The sequence below is a fragment of the Hypomesus nipponensis genome, chromosome 8 (genome assembly GCF_054491055.1).
Source record: "Hypomesus nipponensis isolate SF chromosome 8, ASM5449105v1, whole genome shotgun sequence".
NCBI lineage: Eukaryota > Metazoa > Chordata > Actinopteri > Osmeriformes > Osmeridae > Hypomesus > Hypomesus nipponensis.
The window spans coordinates 13417080-13436453 of record NC_140368.1 but is presented as its reverse complement, the minus strand read 5'-3'; the positions used below and the strand labels follow the sequence as shown (position 1 = coordinate 13436453).

The 19374-nt window shown below is 47.1% G+C and overlaps 2 protein-coding genes across 4 annotated transcripts; one reads left to right on the top strand and one right to left on the bottom strand.

Moving 5' to 3' along the window:
- Nucleotides 1–14: 14 nt before the first annotated feature.
- acad11 (acyl-CoA dehydrogenase family, member 11) lies at nt 15–19341 on the bottom strand. Of its 2 annotated transcripts, XM_084703648.1 has the most exons (21): nt 19004–19341; nt 18809–18908; nt 18088–18213; nt 17529–17690; nt 16959–17123; nt 16698–16839; nt 16332–16453; nt 15152–15258; nt 14677–14791; nt 14428–14505; nt 13826–13964; nt 13427–13534; nt 12456–12554; nt 2955–3024; nt 2282–2367; nt 2086–2157; nt 1777–1931; nt 1442–1558; nt 1138–1247; nt 860–991; nt 15–394 (listed from the first exon to the last, which is right to left on the bottom strand). In XM_084703648.1, the coding sequence occupies exons 1-20, from the start codon at nt 19228–19230 to the stop codon at nt 877–879; spliced, it is 2415 nt and encodes an 804-aa protein (XP_084559774.1). In that variant the 5' UTR covers nt 19231–19341; the 3' UTR covers nt 15–394; nt 860–876. The 2 variants fall into 2 exon arrangements, with proteins under 2 accessions (XP_084559774.1, XP_084559777.1); XM_084703651.1 differs by lacking the exons at nt 2282–2367; nt 2955–3024.
- ackr4b (atypical chemokine receptor 4b) lies at nt 2162–8500 on the top strand. 2 transcript variants are annotated; one of them, XM_084703653.1, is made up of 3 exons: nt 2162–2298; nt 4696–4893; nt 7046–8500. In XM_084703653.1, exon 3 carries the CDS (start codon nt 7062–7064, stop codon nt 8202–8204), a length of 1143 nt encoding a protein of 380 aa, XP_084559779.1. In that variant the 5' UTR covers nt 2162–2298; nt 4696–4893; nt 7046–7061; the 3' UTR covers nt 8205–8500. The 2 variants fall into 2 exon arrangements, with proteins under 2 accessions (XP_084559779.1, XP_084559780.1); XM_084703654.1 differs by lacking the exon at nt 2162–2298 and adding an exon at nt 3612–4066.
- Nucleotides 19342–19374: the final 33 nt, after the last annotated feature.

Here is a 19374-nt window from a genome sequence, read left to right as displayed (position 1 = left end):
TTACATACAAGGTATATTGGACAATGGTTTATTACTGTTAGGCAACAGACAATTTGTATACATGCACTGACATTACAGTACAACATTTCTTAGAAATTAGTGCAATCTGTATTTCAACATTACAATTTCAAACAAACAAAAAAATTCCACTACTCAAAAGGAGATCATTAACCTGTTCAGATCAGTGGGTGTAGTGTACACAACCTAGCAAATCACAGCAATTGGGTATTAAACCACATTGATATCAGGTAGGGGCTGCCCCTTTTGTCACTGTTACAATCATCATTTGAGACCGTAGTATCAGTATCCATTTATTGAAGTACCGCTTTGGCTTCATTTTTCTCCACGTCTGCCCTGATCCTGTGAGTAATTTCTCTCCGCGTCTGATATGATCCTGTGAGTAATAAGAATAGGTATTAGGGGTTGGCAGAGATGTCAATCTGCTAGAGAAAGGGCTGACAACTTGTAGAGTGTAGTGAAACAACAAACATTCTGCAAAGAGCAGAAATACCAGACACCTTTTGTATTTGTACACGCTTGCAGCCTTGTGTTCACCTGTGCGCTGATGCACCGTGAGTTCATGTCTTTAATTTGTCAGGTACACAGAACAACACAAGGTCAGACTGGGCACTGAAATTCATAAGACAAGACTGTAACTCTTATGACAATTTGTAACCCCTTTCTCCAGCTAGGATGGGTTAGGCCCATGCCACTATTTGGTTTGCATTGTTGGACCCAAAAAATTCAGACGCAAGGAAAAGTGATCGAATAATCCTCGAGTCACCCAAAAACTTTGGATAGAATAGTTATGTCAAAGCATTATTTGTGCTAATCAGGAAAAAAAACGAATTGGGCTAACCCTGATATTCATCAGGCTCATAGCTTGGCCTGGGCCGCCTTCAGCTGGTCTCTCAGTTCCAGGCGGGCGATGGAGGACAGGTGCACCTCGTCGGGCCCGTCTGCGATGCGCAGGGTCCGGGCGTACGCGTACCTGCGGAGGGCGACAACCTCGGCAAATGTTTTGACTGACCCCCCCCAAGGTTTGATGTCATGGCCCCTGGGTCGGATTTGGAAGGCTTGCTTTATGCTTCAAGAAGAACACTGAACCAAATGTTGCGCCATGACGCATGGACTCACATTTGGGCGAGAGGAAAGTCATCCGACACGCCCGCGCCCCCGTGAACCTGGATGGCGCAGTCCGTCACCTCGCAGGCCATCCTGGCCGCAGCCACCTTAATCATGGCGATCTGCGGGAGAAACCAAGTTAGCATGGCGGCCAGGGTGGGCTGGGCAACGGCATCAGTTCTTTTCGACGGGACTTGACTCTGAAACCATAATCAACGTCATCGGAAATTCCTCCAAAACCATGTTCCTAATGTTTCCTCGGGATGACTTGTGTGTGTGTGTGTGTGTGTGTGTGTGTAGAGAGAGTGTGTGTGACCTGTTTCCTGGCAGCCCTGCTCCCCAGAGTGTCCAGGGCGTGAGCAGCACTGAGCGTCAGCAGACGGGTCTGCTCTATGGACAGACGACACTCTGCTATCCAGTGGGCCACCACCTCCTGGAGCCACGAGGACAAAGGCACACACGTTTTGGGAAAGGGTACAAAAGTAAATACACGTTGATAAAAAATAAAAAAAAATCTTATCAGGAAGGTCTTACGATCCATTCGAAAATGAAACGTGGATCCGATGAACACGCCCGCAGCCACGCGAAAACAAACGCGTCGGTCGGACGAGTTCACCTGAAGCGTGCGTCGCCGCGACGGCAGGCACTCACGTGTTGGTGGAGCTTCTTTCCGAAGGTGCTCCTGTTGGCAGCTCTCTGACACAGCAGCTCCAAGGCCCTCTCCGCCAGCCCCACCGCCCTCATGCAGTGGTGCAGCCTGCCCGGGCCCAGACGACCCTGGGCGATCTCAAAACCCCTCCCTTCCCCTGGACGGGCAGGGACGCACGCATGTACAATACCATTACCAACTGGGGGGGGGGGGGGGGGGTCTAGAGATAGACATGAGATCACGAGGGAGCGTGGTGCCCGCTATTCATGTCATGAATAATGTAAACATGCCCCAAAGGGTCATTAACTTACCCAGGATGACGTTGGAGGATGGTACACGGACATCGTCAAAGTGTATCTCAAAATGTCCTCCGTGGATAGCATCTGGGCGGAAACAAATGGAACAGCAGTGGATTCCAATGTGTTCATGTACATCATAAAGACATCCAATGAGCTTCGTAGCGCTTGTTAACTGTAGGTCATGTCAAGGATATGAAGGTCATCTCACCATCCTGTCCGAATACAGTGAGTGGTCTGATCAGGTTTACTCCAGGAGTGTTGAGAGGGACCAGTATCATGCTGTGGTCAGCGTGTCTGAAGAACGTATCACTGTTTCTGTCATCATTTTTTACATGACATTTTGTACCGGAAGCCCAAACATCAAATGGTCAACATTTCTAGAGAATCTGAAATCAAGTCTATGTATTATCGGGGGGGTTGGCTGAGTGGTTAGGGAATCGGGCTAGTAATCAGAAGGTTGCTGGTTCGATTCCAGGCTGCGCAAAGTTACTGTGTCCTTGGGCAATAGGCACTTCACCCCACTTGCCTTGGGGTTATGTCCCTGTACCTCCTGTAAGTTGCTCTGGATAAGAGTATCTGCTAAATGACTAAAATGTGATGTAATCTTGGAATGGCATCTTTTAAATGTCTATAAATACGTGAGTCAAGGGTGTGGTACTGTGCGATTAATGTTTCTGTTAAATCCCTCGTTATGGGCTGGCTGCAGGTAAAGCTTACCGCAAACAAGCCGTGGCTTAGCCCTCAAATGTCATATGTTGATGACTCATCTTAACAGTTACAAGGGTGGAGACGGTTTATTTGTGGTGTGTACTTTGGAGCCGAAACGCAGGGATGAAGTGAGAAAATGATTTGTTTCAAGCAACGCTGTTTGTGTTACCAACCTGTTGTTAGCATCCAGAGTCTTGCTCCTGCACATCACAATAGCCACTTTGCAGTTGGGGTTCCCAGCACCTGCGGAGATGGAAACAATGTTTTGGGGACCTCATTGACCTTCATGTACCGGCCTAGCAGAGATATGTAAGGACAACCATCTTCAAATACCACTGCTGTGGTCCCGGGGAAACAAACTAGTGAGAAGCCCACAGCTGACCTCTTGATAACAGAAACCACTAGAGGGCGGCAATGTAACAGAATCCCGAGGACAATTAGCCCATGCAAATCTCAATTTGGGGTCCTCATTTAAACTGCGGTTACCAAAAACCCCATGTCTCATCACGGAGACCATTCTGAAGAACAATATCCGAAATGGATGATTAATGAAACGTCGTTTGGCTGCCACTGGAAAGTATTAGCTTTGATTGGCCTTTATTATGTTCCCTTCCAGAGGAGCCCCAGGAATGAGGCTGGAACGAGCGATGCGAAGAGTCCCTGGAACCCAGGGGAGCCCACACTGGGGTTGGGTCACTGCAGGGCCTTCCTGTTTACGGTTCTGCTCTGTTGACCAATCCCTGGGGCCTAACACAGTCCCACACACATGGACACCAGACGGTCCCAACAGTAAGGCGAGTGTGATGCAGACAACGGAACCAAATTGACATGGAACGGGGAAAAAAATGCATCGATACGGATCAAAACTATTTTTGAGTGGACGTGCGAGCACACACGCAACACTGAAAACGAACGTGTTGGTGTGCAAAACATGCGCGCAAAAGCAAATGAAAAAGCAAAAATATGTTTTTTGTACAGATACTAAACTTTGAAAAACAATTTTTTTACTAAACTTTGAAAAACTCTGAAAAAATCCAAAACTTGTAAGTTTCTTGCAAGAAGGAAATAAACGTTTCATAATTGCACATCCCCCCTAGTCCCCTGGAGTAAGTCGTGTCTGGAGAAGTTTGTTTGCACCTGGCGGCCTGTCTCTCTCAGACCTTACATAAGAGTCTAGAAACGCTAATGCTGATAGAAGAAACAACAAAAGGGCAGAGGGCATTAGCGCTGGCATGTGCCGGGCAAGCCCTCACATGTCTACCAGGTGAACCAACGTAAAGTACCGGTATGTTCCGTGGTGTGTCCTGGGTCTAAAGGCATCTGCTGTACAACTGTAAGGAACAAACAGAGCCAGAGGCTTCCTTTATGATTAAGAAAGATCTGGTGGAAACCTGTCATTTACCCTCAAGGGAAATAGGAAATGTGGGCATTTATGTTTTGGATCAGAACAGAACACATGTGACATTCGGTTTCACTTGAGCACTGTTCTGTTTTAGAGAGCTTGTTAATTGGTAGGAAACTTGGATTAGGTCAGATTTGCAGCAACCTCGTGGTTTGCAACCACCGCTGGTTGTGGAAGCTGGGCCAAAACACATGTTATTTTATCCATGTTTTATAAGTAGAGAAAGTATAATGCAAGATAATAAAAATGTTTAAGTAGTTGGGGGCCCCTGGGGCTAACCGGCTAAGAACGCAACCCACTTAGCACAGGGCCCCCGGTTCGGTTCCAACCCAGGCAATTTCCTGCACGGTCTTCTCTCTCTCTCCCTCCCTTACATTCCCTGTCATTCTACACTATTTGTCTCCAAAAAGCAAATAGTAAATTTGCCTTTCAATCCAGTCATTGATGTTGGAGCTCACATGCACCTCCCTCAGCTTGTGTGTGTGTGTGTGTGTGTTTCTGCAATGTGGCAGAGAGAGAGAGTTTCCAAACCTGGCGACTGAGCGTGTGGAGGTGGAGCGATGTGCTGAGGAGCAGGGAGTCAGCACAGCACAAACACAGCACAGCGCTGGAGCTAGGAGTCAGCTGGACTGACACTGCCGTCACAGCCCTCCACAGCCCTCCACAGCCCTCCACAGCCCTCCACAGCCCTCCACGCACAGAGACCAAGGGTAAGACACACTTCCTGCTCATCGCCGTACTGGTACATACTTTACGTCCTGTATATTGAAGACATTGTGAATATTTTCGTGTCGATTTCAAAAGTAGGTGTAAGCAATGAGTCAGGTTGGACATGTATGTTTTTGTGATCATTAAAAAAGATAATAAGTCGTCACATTTTAATCACTATGACGGTTTACTACTTTTACAGTTCAAAGTCCTGCACTAGAATCTTTACAGCTTTTACTGGATTATTCTGGTTTGGTCATAGGGTTCTGACATCTATTTATGAAATAACAATATCATATTTCAACTTACTGTATTAGAAATGTAATTGGGTAAGGGTAAGGGTTAATTTCCTTCAAGCTTAAACTTAATATAATTTAAGAGGAGCAAATGTGAAAACATTTCCAATACTCCCACTTGCGCTCACAGATAGAAAAAACAGCTGTGACGCTCCAGGAATATTTGAAATATTTGAGGCATCTGGCTCGACACTGACATCCACTCCCTCCTGAAGAATGACATAATAAACCTGGAAAACATTCCAATGTTCCCAACTTCAAATAGAAGAGATGTCCCCACAAAAGCATCTGCAAGTTCACATTAGCCGAATCAAATCCATCTGTTGGTTTGAATCAACTGAAGCCGTCACTTTAAAGCCTAACACCAGCTCATTGATTACGGGCTCCGGGTTCTATACGTTTTCGGAGAAATCCCATGGGAGGCTCTCCTGAAGACTGACTGTCAGGTCAAACTGAAGCCCTACCACTCGCCTCTCCCCAAACAAGCATCCTCGGGGGATTCTGTCGGAATAACAGTGCGCCTGTACCGTGGTGGAAGGGTACAAACACATGTGTGTCAGAGTTGGGGCAGTGCTGTGTCAGGGTTGGGGCAGTGCTGTGTCGGGGTTGGGGCAGTGCTGTGTCAGGGTTGGGGCAGTGCTGTGTCAGGGTTGGGGCATTGCTGTGTCAGGGTTGGGGCAGTGCTGTGTCGGGGTTGGGGCAGTGCTGTGTCGGGGTTGGGGCAGTGCTGTGTCAGGGTTGGGGCAGTGCTGTGTCAGGGTTGGGGCAGTGCTGTGTCAGGGTTGGGGCAGTGCTGTGTCAGGGTTGGGGCAGTGCTGTGTCGGGGTTGGGGCAGTGCTGTGTCGGAGTTGGGGCAGTGCTGTGTCGGGGTTGGGGCAGTGCTGTGTCAGGGTTGGGGCAGTGCTGTGTCAGGGTTGGGGCAGTGCTGTGTCGGGGTTGGGGCATTGCTGTGTCGAGGTTGGGGCAGTGCTGTGTCGGGGTTGGGGCAGTGCTGTGTCAGGGTTGGGGCAGTGCTGTGTCAGGGTTGGGGCAGTGCTGTCTGGGGAGAAAATGTTAACACTACAGTCTGTGATAACGTGCGCACACACACACACGTTTGCAGTCATCTCCCTGCAGATCACTCGCGCACTACGTCTGGTCTGATCAGAACACAGATACTTCACGCAGTCAGGTCTCAGGCACGCACAGACTGCTTGACAAACAGGAATCAGAAAATCCAAGAACATGAATCTTATCAACTGTTTGCTTTGCTTCTGGATGGCAGGCAAATTCCTTTCTCAGTCACGGACAGCAATGTTTTTATTTGTACTTGGATGACTCGGTGTTGTGTGTTTGAAAACTTAAATCCAGGGCTTAGGGCTGATTTGGATGCACGGTTGTGCACCCAATTCCAACTAACAGGTTGTCTGTGAAAAACATTCCTGAACAAGGGGAGCTGATGGTTTTTCACCACATTAAGCGTACACACACACAGTGCACACGCCTGCCCACACACACACACACAGTCAGCCCTAAGCCAAGAGAGATAGAGAAAAAAAAGAAAGAAAAAAAAAATTGCCCTCAGGTTCAGAATGACCATGAAGGGATACTGGGAACAGACCTGTTGACAAGTCCCACGGTCATGCAGTAATTGGTTACACTGGCGTTACAAGACACAGATGAACCAGCATCTTTGAAGTTCCACCTATTCGCATCGATCAGACAAAGAGTCCGTATTTCTCTATTTCTGGCCCTCGTGAAATATGGCAGCGTGTTCTTGTCACGTTCTTATTTTTTTTTCTTCCTTCAAGTGGTTGACAGTGGTTGAGTTTGAGGTGAAAAAACGTTTGCTAAACAGAGACAACTTCTTTCTGTTTAGAGAACAAAAGAGCATCATGGCGGACGGAGCAGAGGACTACGACTACGACGACTGGGACTACGACAACTCCAGCTCCAACGGGAGCCACCCCGACTACAGCGACTACCACACCCTCTGCGACAAGGAGGAGGTGCGCTCCTTCGCCCGCGTCTTCCTGCCCGCGGTCTACTCCCTGGTGCTGGTGGTGGGCGTGGCGGGGAACGCCCTGGTGGTGGCCGTGTACGCATCGCCGCGGCGCCTGCGCACGCTCACCGACGTGTGCATCCTCAACCTGGCCGTGGCCGACCTGCTCCTCCTGCTCACGCTGCCCTTCTGGGCGGCGGACGCCGTGCACGGCTGGCGCCTGGGCGCGGCCGCCTGCAAGCTCGCCTCCTTCCTGTACGCCGCCAACTTCAGCTGCGGGATGCTGCTGCTGGCCTGCGTCAGCGTCGACCGCTACCGGGCGCTGGGAGGGTGCGGCGCCGCCCCGGGCCACTCGGGGGCGAGCCCCGCGGCCAGGAGACGGCGGCGGCTGCTGGCGTGCGTGGCCGTGTGGGCCGCCGCCTCGCTCCTGGCCCTGCCCGACGCCGTGTTCTCCACGGTGAAGCGCGGCCACGCCAGGCCCGCCTGCACGGCCGTTTACCCCCCCGGCCTGGCTCGGCCGGCCAAGGCTGCCCTGGAGATTGCGGAGGTGGGCCTCAGCTTCCTGCTGCCCTTCCTGGTCATGGCCGTGTGCTACTGGCGGGTGGCGCGGGCGCTGGTGGGGGCGGCCGGGGTGAGGGAGGGGAGGCGCTGGCGAGCCCTGCGCGTGCTGCTGGCCGTGGTGGCCGTGTTCCTGGCCACCCAGCTGCCCTACAACGTGGTCAAGCTGTGCCGGGCCATGGACGTCATCTACGCGCTGGTCACCGACTGCGGCGTCAGCAAGGGCCTGGACCGCGCCGCCCAGGTGACCGAGAGCCTGGCGCTGAGCCACTGCTGCGTCAACCCCGTCCTCTACGCCTTCGTGGGCTCCTCCTTCCGCGGGCACGTGCTGCGGGTCGCCAAGCGCTTCGGCGAGCGCTTCGGGAGGCGCGGCGGTCGCCGCGGGAACGAGGAGCCGGCGGTGGAGATGGCGCTGAGCGCCCGCGCCAGCTCTCGCTCGGTGTCGGAGGACGAGGACACGAGCACTTTCACCATCTGAGGCGCAGAACTTGACTCGTCGTCCGTTTTCCCGTGGAGAAGCGAGGGGACTATCCTGCATGAGACATTTCTCGTAAGAACTTTCCTGTACTGAAAGCTCGATGTATCGCCATTCTACGACACCTTGGATGCTTTGGAGAAAAGCTAAAATGTACACATTATGGTATTTTACAGATCAATGATGATTAATATAACTTGTTTTTTCACAAATATTATATTGCAACTGCCTTGGTGTATAAAGAGGTATATACACACAAATAAATCACTACTTTTTTTTAATTAAAAGCAGAGGTATTTTACAGCAGTACACTTTACTTCTTTACTCATCTTAATCTTTACTAAACTAGACAGAACTAAAACTCTATCACTCTTCTTGAGGACTATGCAAACAGACAAGACAGTTCTATACTAAAGCCCTTCCGATCAGAAAGCATCTGACTTGAATGTATTCTGTGGTTTAGGGATGGACTGTTTGATTGCTCAGCATGGTTGCCCGGAGCAATCCGGAAAAATCCGCAATACAAAGGGTGAATAGGAGAGGAGCTCCACCAAGCGATCACACAGGGAGATGGTACACCACCAGGCTTCTTTTAGGAGAGTCCAACTCCTTCCATCTCGCTTCTATTTTCTCCACTTAAATAACAGGGGGGTATGCTATATTTAATGCAATTCGGACCCCTATGGAGCGGTGAACCGGTTTTGTGGTGCAGCTCTACATATGCTCTCTATCGGCATCAAAAGGATGAAGTATCGTTCTGTCTGTGTTCAAAATCGGGGCCGTCATATCACGTCAAACTCAAGCCGGATCAAAACTCCTTTTTATGTTGGGATGAAAATAAAACAAGGTTTGTTTTATGCCCTGAATGAATAACAAAACCCTCCCTGGAGCGTACACAAAAGAGCCATGTGGTCTGTTTGTGACGGTTCTGTAGCGCTTCAACAAAACCTTTGGATACCACAGGAATTACTTAAAAAGATGTACCCATCAAGTCAACCACTAATCGCTCGCAAATGGGAATACCTTCACAGTTTACGATGATTGTAGGTTCTACCTTCTGTGACCAGGGCAACCAGCCACCACAACTTCAACATTTCCTTATCTTGTTTGTGAGAGAACAAGTTCATTCCAGTCTGCTTCAGGTTTTACATTAATAATAATAATATTTGGTTGGTACGTAAACAGAATTCTCTCTTGGATGAGTCAGCGCCCTATAGAAAGCCAAATCTCATTCAATTCCATTGACATTCCATGTCCTATGACTTGGAAAGAGGTGTGCGGGAATTAGAGTACCAGCCACAACCTACCTGAAGGGAACACTAAATTAAATCTAGATTAGAGATTAACTTCCAACAGCGTTGCTGTGCCCAATTAGCTATATTCCCTAAATCCATTATACATTAGAACAAATCACAAGATCCGTCTTCTCAATTTGTGTATTTTCAACCCAATTCCAGCAGAGATTCCCCAGATTCAAATGAAGTGAAGGAAAACGGTTCACAGACCTCAGACATGGTCTACCTACCCCAAGTCAACCGCCCATAAGCGTAGGGTCCATAATGGTGAACATGTGTACGCCTGTATGTGTGTGTGTGTGTGACGCCAGAATTACAATTGAGAAGAAAAAATAAAAGGTGTGGGTCTGGGAGTCATTGGAGTAAATAAGCACAACACCCCAGCAGAGTGTTATGACAACGTACCAGAAACAAGACTCAAGGCTCCACAGCTACAAAACCAAATATCACCAAACAACAAATAATGGAAAAGGTGTATTTAACTAGCCTGGTCCTAACCAGACCCTCGTACATTTCATTTGTACAGAGGGTCTGGGATCTCTCCATTGACAAGCGTTGACTTCCTTGAAGGCGGGTCCTCTGTTGAAGTGTAAAACTATTGGATCCGCCCAGAGCCACTCTGATTTGCCATAACCAATCGCAAGCGTTCGCCTTAGCCAACTCCTTCACCACTACTGTGATGAAGAAAGTGTTTTGTCCGTCTCTTCATAAACGGAGTGACTAAGTTCAGTTGAGTTCTGGATTTTAATAAGTATTTATCAATCTGCAGATTGGGAGAGAAAACCAGACCTCGGACAATAAATGACAACACAACATCAGGCTTAGGTCTCAATCAAGTCTCTCTCTGCTCTGAAGGCCGGAGGACCATCTTTTATAGGGCACAAGAATGTAAACATAGATAGTGACAGTCAGGCAGTAATGACGTTACAACAGTCTCAGAGAAAGAGATTCACAGCTCCCAACACATGACCACTCAAACTACAGAGTTCATAGTTGGAGCTCTCCTTGTAGTCACGACAAGGACCATTTAGCCAGTACTTTCTCCTGATCTCAAACATCTATTAACCCTGACACGTAGACACAATCTACTCTTATTAACAGCAAGCTTACATGAGAACATACTAACTAGTATCCAATGACTAGTTCTCTTGATTAGTGAATAATGTAAGCACACAGGAAATTTAAATTTCTTCCACAACTGTAACGGAGCTAGCTGCCGTAGCTGGAAAATCTAACTTTTCCCGAACGATTTTAGTGAAGTTTATTTATAAAATAAAATGCATTGGTTTTATATGGCAAGTGAAAGTTTGGGACAAGTCTCAAAAGAAAGAACATTCAAATATCGACCACAGCCCTAACTCTGTTTCATAAACAAGGCCTAGCCCTAAGAGCTGTAGCAGTGGCAATAACTGTGTGCTAGGGAATACATTTAGTTTGTGCATTAGTCCAAGGGCTGGATGACTCATGCTATAGTCACAAAAAATACGATTCCCCTCCACCCATCACTGCTTTGTTAACCAACAAATACTGAAAGTGCCCCACCTTGACAACCTTGGAACAAATCAGCACAAACACACCCCTATACAGTCGTCATGGTAACAACGGAGCACGTACGGTAAGGGCCCACTTTCATGATTTCTACAAATCTTTTTTTCTTGTTATAGTAAACAGCCAAAAGAACAACAACAGTCATACAATCCACATAAGAACTGTGGCTGGGAGTCGGAACTGCCATCTCTGCTGGTCCTCATGACCCTGCCATCACCGTTGAGGAATATGTACAGGAATGTTTCTTGTAAAGACCACTACAAAGTCTAATTTCCGCTTCTTGTGCAAACTACAGTGTTGACTTGGGTTGCTTTTACCAATGGGAAGTTGTCAAACTTGTAGACTGGATTAGTGTAGAGGAAACATGGCAATTCACGGGAAACTTTGCCTAATATGTCAGTCAAACAAAAACCAGTTATGAGTTTCAAACTGTCGCAGCACTTGGCAAGTCGCTCTCATTTCTGGCAAGAGTAGCTGTTGTGAACATATGAACGAGGTTCACACAAGATGTTTGTCGTGCAATGGAATGCACATCGTGTCACTAAGTAATCCTATATCAACGCACTATTTAAAAAGTACAAAAGGGAGGGACAAGGAAAAACTGATTAAAAACTGGTGGTGTGTGTGCATGCGTGAAAGGACGGGGGGGCTGCGGTTAACAACGAAACCTTGAAATTAAGCGGAGTACGAGTCTAAGTACTAGTCTAATATAAATTCCAATTTGTGTTTGGCTTGTATTTTAGGGGTTAACTTCATATTATTTTACATTACATCATTGTGATAAAATGAATCTACATCGAAATTAAAGTCAAGTAATTAACCTACAAATCATGTATGGGTCACTGGAATCCTTAAACTAAATAGTAAATATTATAAAACAATGTACACAATTAAGTAAGAAAATTAAGTGCTGACTGAATAACAGCAAAAGGTTCTTTAAACACTTCCAAAAACAATCAAATACTGATTTTGTAGATAGAACTATTCCTTGATGAGCGGAAACGTTGTGTCCTGTGTTTAATGTTATGGTTCAAAGGTTTATTCACGTATGACTCTCACTGTGACTCATTTGTCATGTGTGCTCCCTGGATGCCGTGTGTTGCCTTCTCTGTTTGACTCCATTAACGTTCACATGCCCAGTAGGGGCTCTGTGATGTTCAAGAGGTCTCAAGCGCTCTGCCGTAACGTCATGCTAGTCAGAGTTTAGTCTGAGGGGTTTGCCGGGATATTTTTTTTAACAAGGTACAACTATATACAGTTTAGATGCTTTTTCATTAGCGACTCTTTGGAGCACGCTAACAGTCGGTTTGGACTAAGGGGGTAGGGACCCTGTCCTTTGTAGCTCCTTAATGGGTCATATAAATCACGGGGCCATTAAACACGAGTCATGGTTGGGGAAGACTGGACGTACCGCTGCTCCACCACTTCCTGCCTCGGACGACGAAGTGGTCGCCGTCTCTGTGGAGGGTGCACGCCATGTTGGTGGCATCGCTGGAGGCGACGTCTGGCTCTGGGAAGCAAGAGGAAACAAGACGTGGATCACCACAGACAGACACACACCTCCGAACTCGAGAACCTATTTTTCGAGAACCTACGGCCCTAATTTCATGCAGTTTATGTACCGAGACAAACGTGCACAGGACAGAGTAAGGCTCTATTTGCCCTTAATTATACCCTTTACCACACCCACTGACAGGACTGTAATGATAGGGACTCACAGTGTGAATTCCCAGCCATGTTTACAAATGAATAGCTGTGGAGATATGTCCCAGTTCTAGCACAAGGTCTATAAATCTCACCCAAGCCAGCAAAACAACAGATGCCCTCCAAAGAGTAACTAAACCCTCATCACCATGTTCCGGAAACATGGAGAACTTGGAACACCCACTCGCTGAAGACTTTGCAGTGCTACGACCACTCCACAGGGACCAAACAGGGAACTATTAGTCATTGTGACTCAGTGCTAACTGGCTCTGTTTCCAGTGTCCAGAGTAACCTCTACTGGAAACATACATATGCCTACAGAGACAAATGTGTAACAGCCTACACTTTCTTTCCAATAGCCTCATCTGAAGGTGGAGAGAATTCATGTACGATGGAAAGGTCAGATATGCTGTGTTTTCACGCAAAATACGGCTATTGTTATGTGGTCTTATCCGAAGTGAAGTTCACAATATACACTTCATATATGATGTACATTTAGTAGGGGGGAAAACACTATGGGCTGCGAAATTGAGTGATTCCAGACTAAGGTGACAAAAGAAATATTTACTGCAGACTGGCGTGACTGGAGAAGCATTTACTGCAGACGGGCGTGACTGGAGAAGTAGACGGCAGAAGACTGAGGCGACTGCAGTCTGAGGTACCGACAGCCCTACCTACCGGTCATGCAGAAGCAGGAGCGGATCTCCCCCTGCAGCAGGGGCCTCAGCCAGGCTTCCTTCTGCTCCTCGGTGCCGTACATGTGGAGCACCTCCATGTTCCCTGTGTCTAGAGGGGACAACACAACATCAGACACACACACACACACACCAGACACAGTTTCCGTGTAGCGGTGGGTCAGTTCAGCAAACCTGGTTTTCGCCGGTACATTCGAAGTGCGGATTAACTTGTCGAGATTTCAGTTCAGATCAGTCACAAGAGCCTCTCGTTGAGAGACATAACTTTGTGTTTGTTTGTGTATTTGTTGATGTGTCACAAAACGGTGGTCAAAAAGTCGGCATGAGAGCCAGTTAAACCCGTCCTCGTGGGGCCATCTTGCCGTGAGTCCCCGAGTCTCACCAGGCGCCTGGCAGTTAAAGACCTCCGGGGCGTAGAGGCAGCGGCCCGTTTCCTCGGCGATGTGGGCATAATCCAGCTGGGTGAGGCCACAGGCGGATGGCAGGAAGAGGTTCCACAGGCCCGCCTCCCTGGCCTTGCCCTGGGGAGGGGGGAAAGCAGCCTCCATTTGACCTTTCAACTTAGGGGAACCTCGACCGCGCGCAGACAAAACGATTCACGGAAATACCTTGACATCGAACATCTTGCTCAAATGTTACATGCTCAAAAAAGGATGACGCTTACAGTTGAGATTGTTTCAAACTGATGTTGAAAAAATTGAAAATGAAAATTGATCTTGTGCCCAGTTTGGCTTTTCTGTGGAAGTACACAATCACCACCCCCACAGCTAAGCACCTTTTCTAATGCCCTGAAGCAAATCATAAACAACATAAGATCCAACACAGATTAAACCTATTCTCATTTACGACACGCTGAAGCCAGACAATGCTTCACCTAAACTTAAGCAAAGTCCAATTAATATTGGTGTTAGTGGTTAACTGTATTTATAGATGATTGATCACAGCCAATGCTCACATGGCATGACAACCCCTTATGAACCTCACCTTCAGATCCTCTATCACCTGGGGCGTGTGCCATCTCTGTGGCGAATTGGCGTGCTTAGAATAGAACGCCATCACTTCCTGTGAAGGGAAACCAGGAAGAAAGAGTTCACCTCTTCCAGCTTACTTTGTGTACAAGTGCGTCGCTCTGATATTTATGTTTTGTTTCTCTTTTTATTACCAGGAAGGTATGACTCAGAGGTTATGGTCATATAGTCAGCGAGTGCAATGCAGTCTGTGGTCACCACAAACCTCCTGGGCAGGAAGAACGTGTTGTCTCATGAAGTCTTTGACCTGCTGGAGAACAGCCTGGCCTTTGGCTGTCTGGAGAAACAGCATGGAGTCAGCAGGCGGGGACCTGGATGGACTACAAACACGCGCACATATTTTCATCTATTGCTTTTCCTTCTCTGCCGGTTCATCGTCTTCCCCTCCCTCTTTTGCCGGGGCTCCCGCCACTTTAGCTTAACAATGATACATTTCTCAGTTGCTTTGAAAGGTGTATTCAGACCTGGCAAAATTCCCTTTACATTGACATTGCATTTAGTCATTTAGTCATCTTATCTCATCTCTCATCTCACAGTAATTACAGGGACACAACGTCATTTGGCACAGCCGGAAATCAAACCGGCAACTTTCTGATGAACAGCCCGACTCCCTAACCGCTCAGCCAACAAAACAAACATTTCATGAATGTCATAGTCAATACTGTACTAAAAGGCCAGACCTTGTTGCAATCTGCAAGCCAACCTTGGCCAGGGGCTCCACACTGTGGCCAAACTGGGCAGCATTGGTTGCACTAGCGTTACCCAAAAGGTGGCGCGCATAGACCCCCTGGTGGAGGGAAGAGTAGGAGAGAGAGAGATTACACCTCCTTATCCTGTATGTGTTATTTTGTATATTAAGGAGGTTTACGACATAATAATTTAACTTATAAGTGTAATCTATGTTCTGAGTACTTATATGTCATGTTATGCCAAGTTGCTTTGCGCGGTCTTGTCCCTAAGAATTTCAGAGCCCAGTCTGACCTTGTGTTGTTCTGTGCACCTGACAATAAGGGTGCTTTCACACCTATTAGTCCGTTTGCTTGGTCCGAATCAGTGGATGAGTTGCTACTTTGTTGCATTTTTTATTAGGTCCGGTTAGTGTTCACACGGTCCCGTTTTAAGCGAACCAACGTTTGAAAAAAAAAAACATCATACAGGTTGTTGATCTATTGGACAGAAAATGTGTGAGGGAAAATCACTTCCTTGTCACGAACAACAATGGAGCAACAGCAGCGTATTGCGATCGCAATACTTGTTATACTTTGGTGTTACATGACCTCGTTTTTTGGGTTGCTCGTTGGTCTTTTACTCAGGATTATATCCAGGTTATCAAAACATAGGAATATGTTTTCGTCTGACAAGCTACCACTTTTCCATGGAACATCACGCACTTTTAGCTGTACAAGTTTTTAACTTTCAACCAACATTGGTCCACTGTGCAATAATGACGCTTTATTTCAGTATATCACAAAAAAAAAAAAAAAAACCTTGCTACTCTAATGTGTCTCCACAAGTATCTCTGCAATATGATCATCAGCCCATATTTGCCGTTCCTTCATTTCATCATTCCCCCACGTTTTCCCTCTACTCATTTCGCTGCTAATGAGTGGCACGGCCGTCTCCGCCAAGGGTAAATTCCTTTTTCAACCCACAATGCACTACATTTTGGTTTGCTTCCTGGAATAGGTCAATATTAAGTCCAATTAGGTTCAGACCTAAAGCGAACCGAACCATGGTTCACTTGGAACCGGACCGAGTCCCATCTTTTTAGGGGGTGTGAAAGCACCTAGACTTGAACTTGAGTGTATGTGTGTGTGTGAGCGAGTGAAATAGGAAGACAGAAGTTGCAGCTGGACTTGCCTGAGCGATCCCTGCCACCTTGAAGATGGACAGAGCCAGGTAGAAGTTGAGCTGAGGCAGAGAGGCTGGGATCCCCCGGCAGCGACAGTAGATGGAGATCAGGTCCTTAGGAGTGGGGACACCTTCGGAGACAGACACGTGTTAGCAGACACGTTAAAGTTAGCATTCAGCTCAGGGTTGTAAAACCAGATTGAAATAGAACCTCCAAACCAACCCCCCCCCCCCCACAAAAAAACAAACAAACAAGCAGATATTCCACTATTTCAGATGCTCAACCTATCCACCAGAGTGGATGTCACTCTGTACTGTACTTCAAATCCACGCATCTATTTTCCTCGACAGTCGGCGGGGGGTCAAAGGTCGTACCTTCCACCCCACGGAGGCTGCCCATGGTGCTGAGGAGGTGGAGGCTGCTGGGCCAGTAGTGAGGCATGAGGAAGTACGCCAGGTCACTCAGGGGCTGGCCTGTGGTGGACAGCTCCCAGTCCAAAACAGCTATCACACGTGCCTACAGGGACAGACAGACAACACATTTGTATTTTTGTGCTTTATTACAATAATTATTATTAATATATATTTTGTATTATTATTATTATATAGTCTGTTTGGTCTGGCACATAGAGTTACCTCTGTGGGATGGAAGATGAGGTTGTCCACTCGAAAATCTCCGTGGACCAGAGAAGCCTCGTTGTCATTGGATGGCAGGTTGCTCATCAGCCAATCGGAAAGCGCATCCATGGCTGGAATTTCCTTGTGGGCGGCTGCTTTGTACTGCTTTGTCCAGGTAGTCACCTACACGAAGGAAAACACACTGAAACATATCCTCATCCATCAATCAGTTCAATAGTATTCCTGTCCTTATTAACGCACGGAATCAAAGCATCCTTACTCTCGTGCATTGTGTGTTCACCGTGCCTGGTAGCAGAGAGTGGCTACTGGTGCGATTTGGCTAGTAAATACAGATGTTCCTCGACTCTGACCACCGGAATTCTGTAGAACTATGCATTTCAGATCCTCTCTTCTGCGGTACAGTCAACATGCACTATTTCTATGTCTCTTTGAAATCAAAGCATCCACCTCATGAATACAATTGTATTTAAAAAACTGCTTTGGGTAAGGATGTACCCACTAAATACTCCAAATGAACCTGCTCCAGTTGGTTGGAATTTAGAGGATGAGGTCGTGGCCTCCTCTTACCTGTCTCTTGCAGTAGCCAGGCCCTTTGCCATAGTCCTCCAGACCCAGAGAGGCTGGGTCTATGGAGTGGAGGCTCGCCAACGCCTCCACGGCGGCCACGTACAGGGCTGCCCGCTCTGCTGCACTGACTCCGGGCAAGCGAAGGTCCCGGAACAGACGCCCCTGGAGCATGAGAGAACAGACACAAAGTAGCACGGAGGCCTTTTGTGCCTTCGTGGCAGGAGTTCTACATACTCATTTACATTTAGTCGCTTAGCAGACACTCTTATCGAGAGCGACATAAAGTAAGTACAGGGACATTCCCCCTGAGGCAAGTAGGGTGAAGTGCCTTGCTCAAAGACACATCGTCATTTGGCAGGGCGGGGAATCGATCCGGCAACCTTCTGATTACTAGCCCGACTCCCTCACCGCTCAGCCATCTGACTCCCTTACATCATTATCATCGCTTCCAAACATTAAGGGGCATTGGAGCTTGGGAACGCCATGAGGACGGGCGTCTCATCCCCTACGGATGGAATGTTCCTTCGTTTGTCAAAGGTGGTCAAAATGGCTGACCTACCTTTACATGCTCCATAAGGTAGAACTCGGTCCCAATCACCCCAGCGTCGGTGCAGTGTAGCAGGGGCTGGGGTACCCTAAACCCAGCAGAGAACAGGGCTTTCTGCACCCGATATTCTCTGTCAACCTGAACACATGGTCAAAGCAGGCATGCTGGTAGTCTCCTTAGCACAAGAAAATATGAAGTGTGGAATATTTTTTTATATTGACAAAAATTTGGTAATGAACCAATTGCCAATTTGAAAATGAAGATGATGATTGTACAATGGAAATGTTAAGAGTGAGAGTTTCTGAATTAATTTGGACTTGATGGGTGTATTGTTGTAGTTGTGTTTTTGTTATACTTGTACCTTGTCCAATAATCTAATCAGCATTTCATAATAAATTACAGTCAAAATATAAAAAAGAAAAGCACCTATTACCAAAATAATAGTCCCATAATCTTACACATACTAGTGACAAACCCATACCCAGGTCATTATTCAAAATGTATCAATTTTACAATAGAGTCCTATAGGATTCGGTTTGGCCCCTGGCAACAATATGGGGTTCTCATGTAGCCCTCCAAGAAAAATGATTGCCCACAAGGTATGATTTTCTAGTAGGGAACTGTTTCCTCTTGTCCCCAGTTGCCCACACCAATGTCTCCCTCTGCTGGAGAACAGTAGTACAACACTAAACAACAACACTTCTGTGTCATAAAGTTACTAGAAGTACCTTACCTTGTGAGCTCCTGGCAGAAGCATACCTGGTGGTTTCTTTCTGAGCACATAACTTTCAGAAGGTGTATAGATGAGGAAGGTAGGATTGGATTGACCAGCGCTACAAAGACGCACATAACCAGTTAATTAGCCTATCGATAGAGCTAATATGCCAATTAATGGAGCATTTTGTTTGGAAAAATTTAGGTTTGCTACCTGTATTGTCTGACAGTCAGGGTGCCATTGTTTGGGACTATGTTCTTGAGAGCCAGGTATTGCTGAAGATTTCCAACATCAAATTTGTGCTGCTCCCGGACATGAGTTGTTTGGTCTTCCATTTCGTAGCATGGGTTAATTATTTGTGAAGACAGCAAAGCTGAATGGCTAAATCTACTGCTGTACAGTACATGCACTTTTGTTTGCAAGCGACGCATACAAAGCATATTCACAGATTTACTCAACCGTCTCAGCTACGCGCTCATGTGTGGCGTAGTGGGATATAGTTCAGATGATACGCACGTACAGTTGGATAATCATACCAGAGAACGGGCTCTGATTATACCAAAGAGGTAGGAACTAGCTTGCTA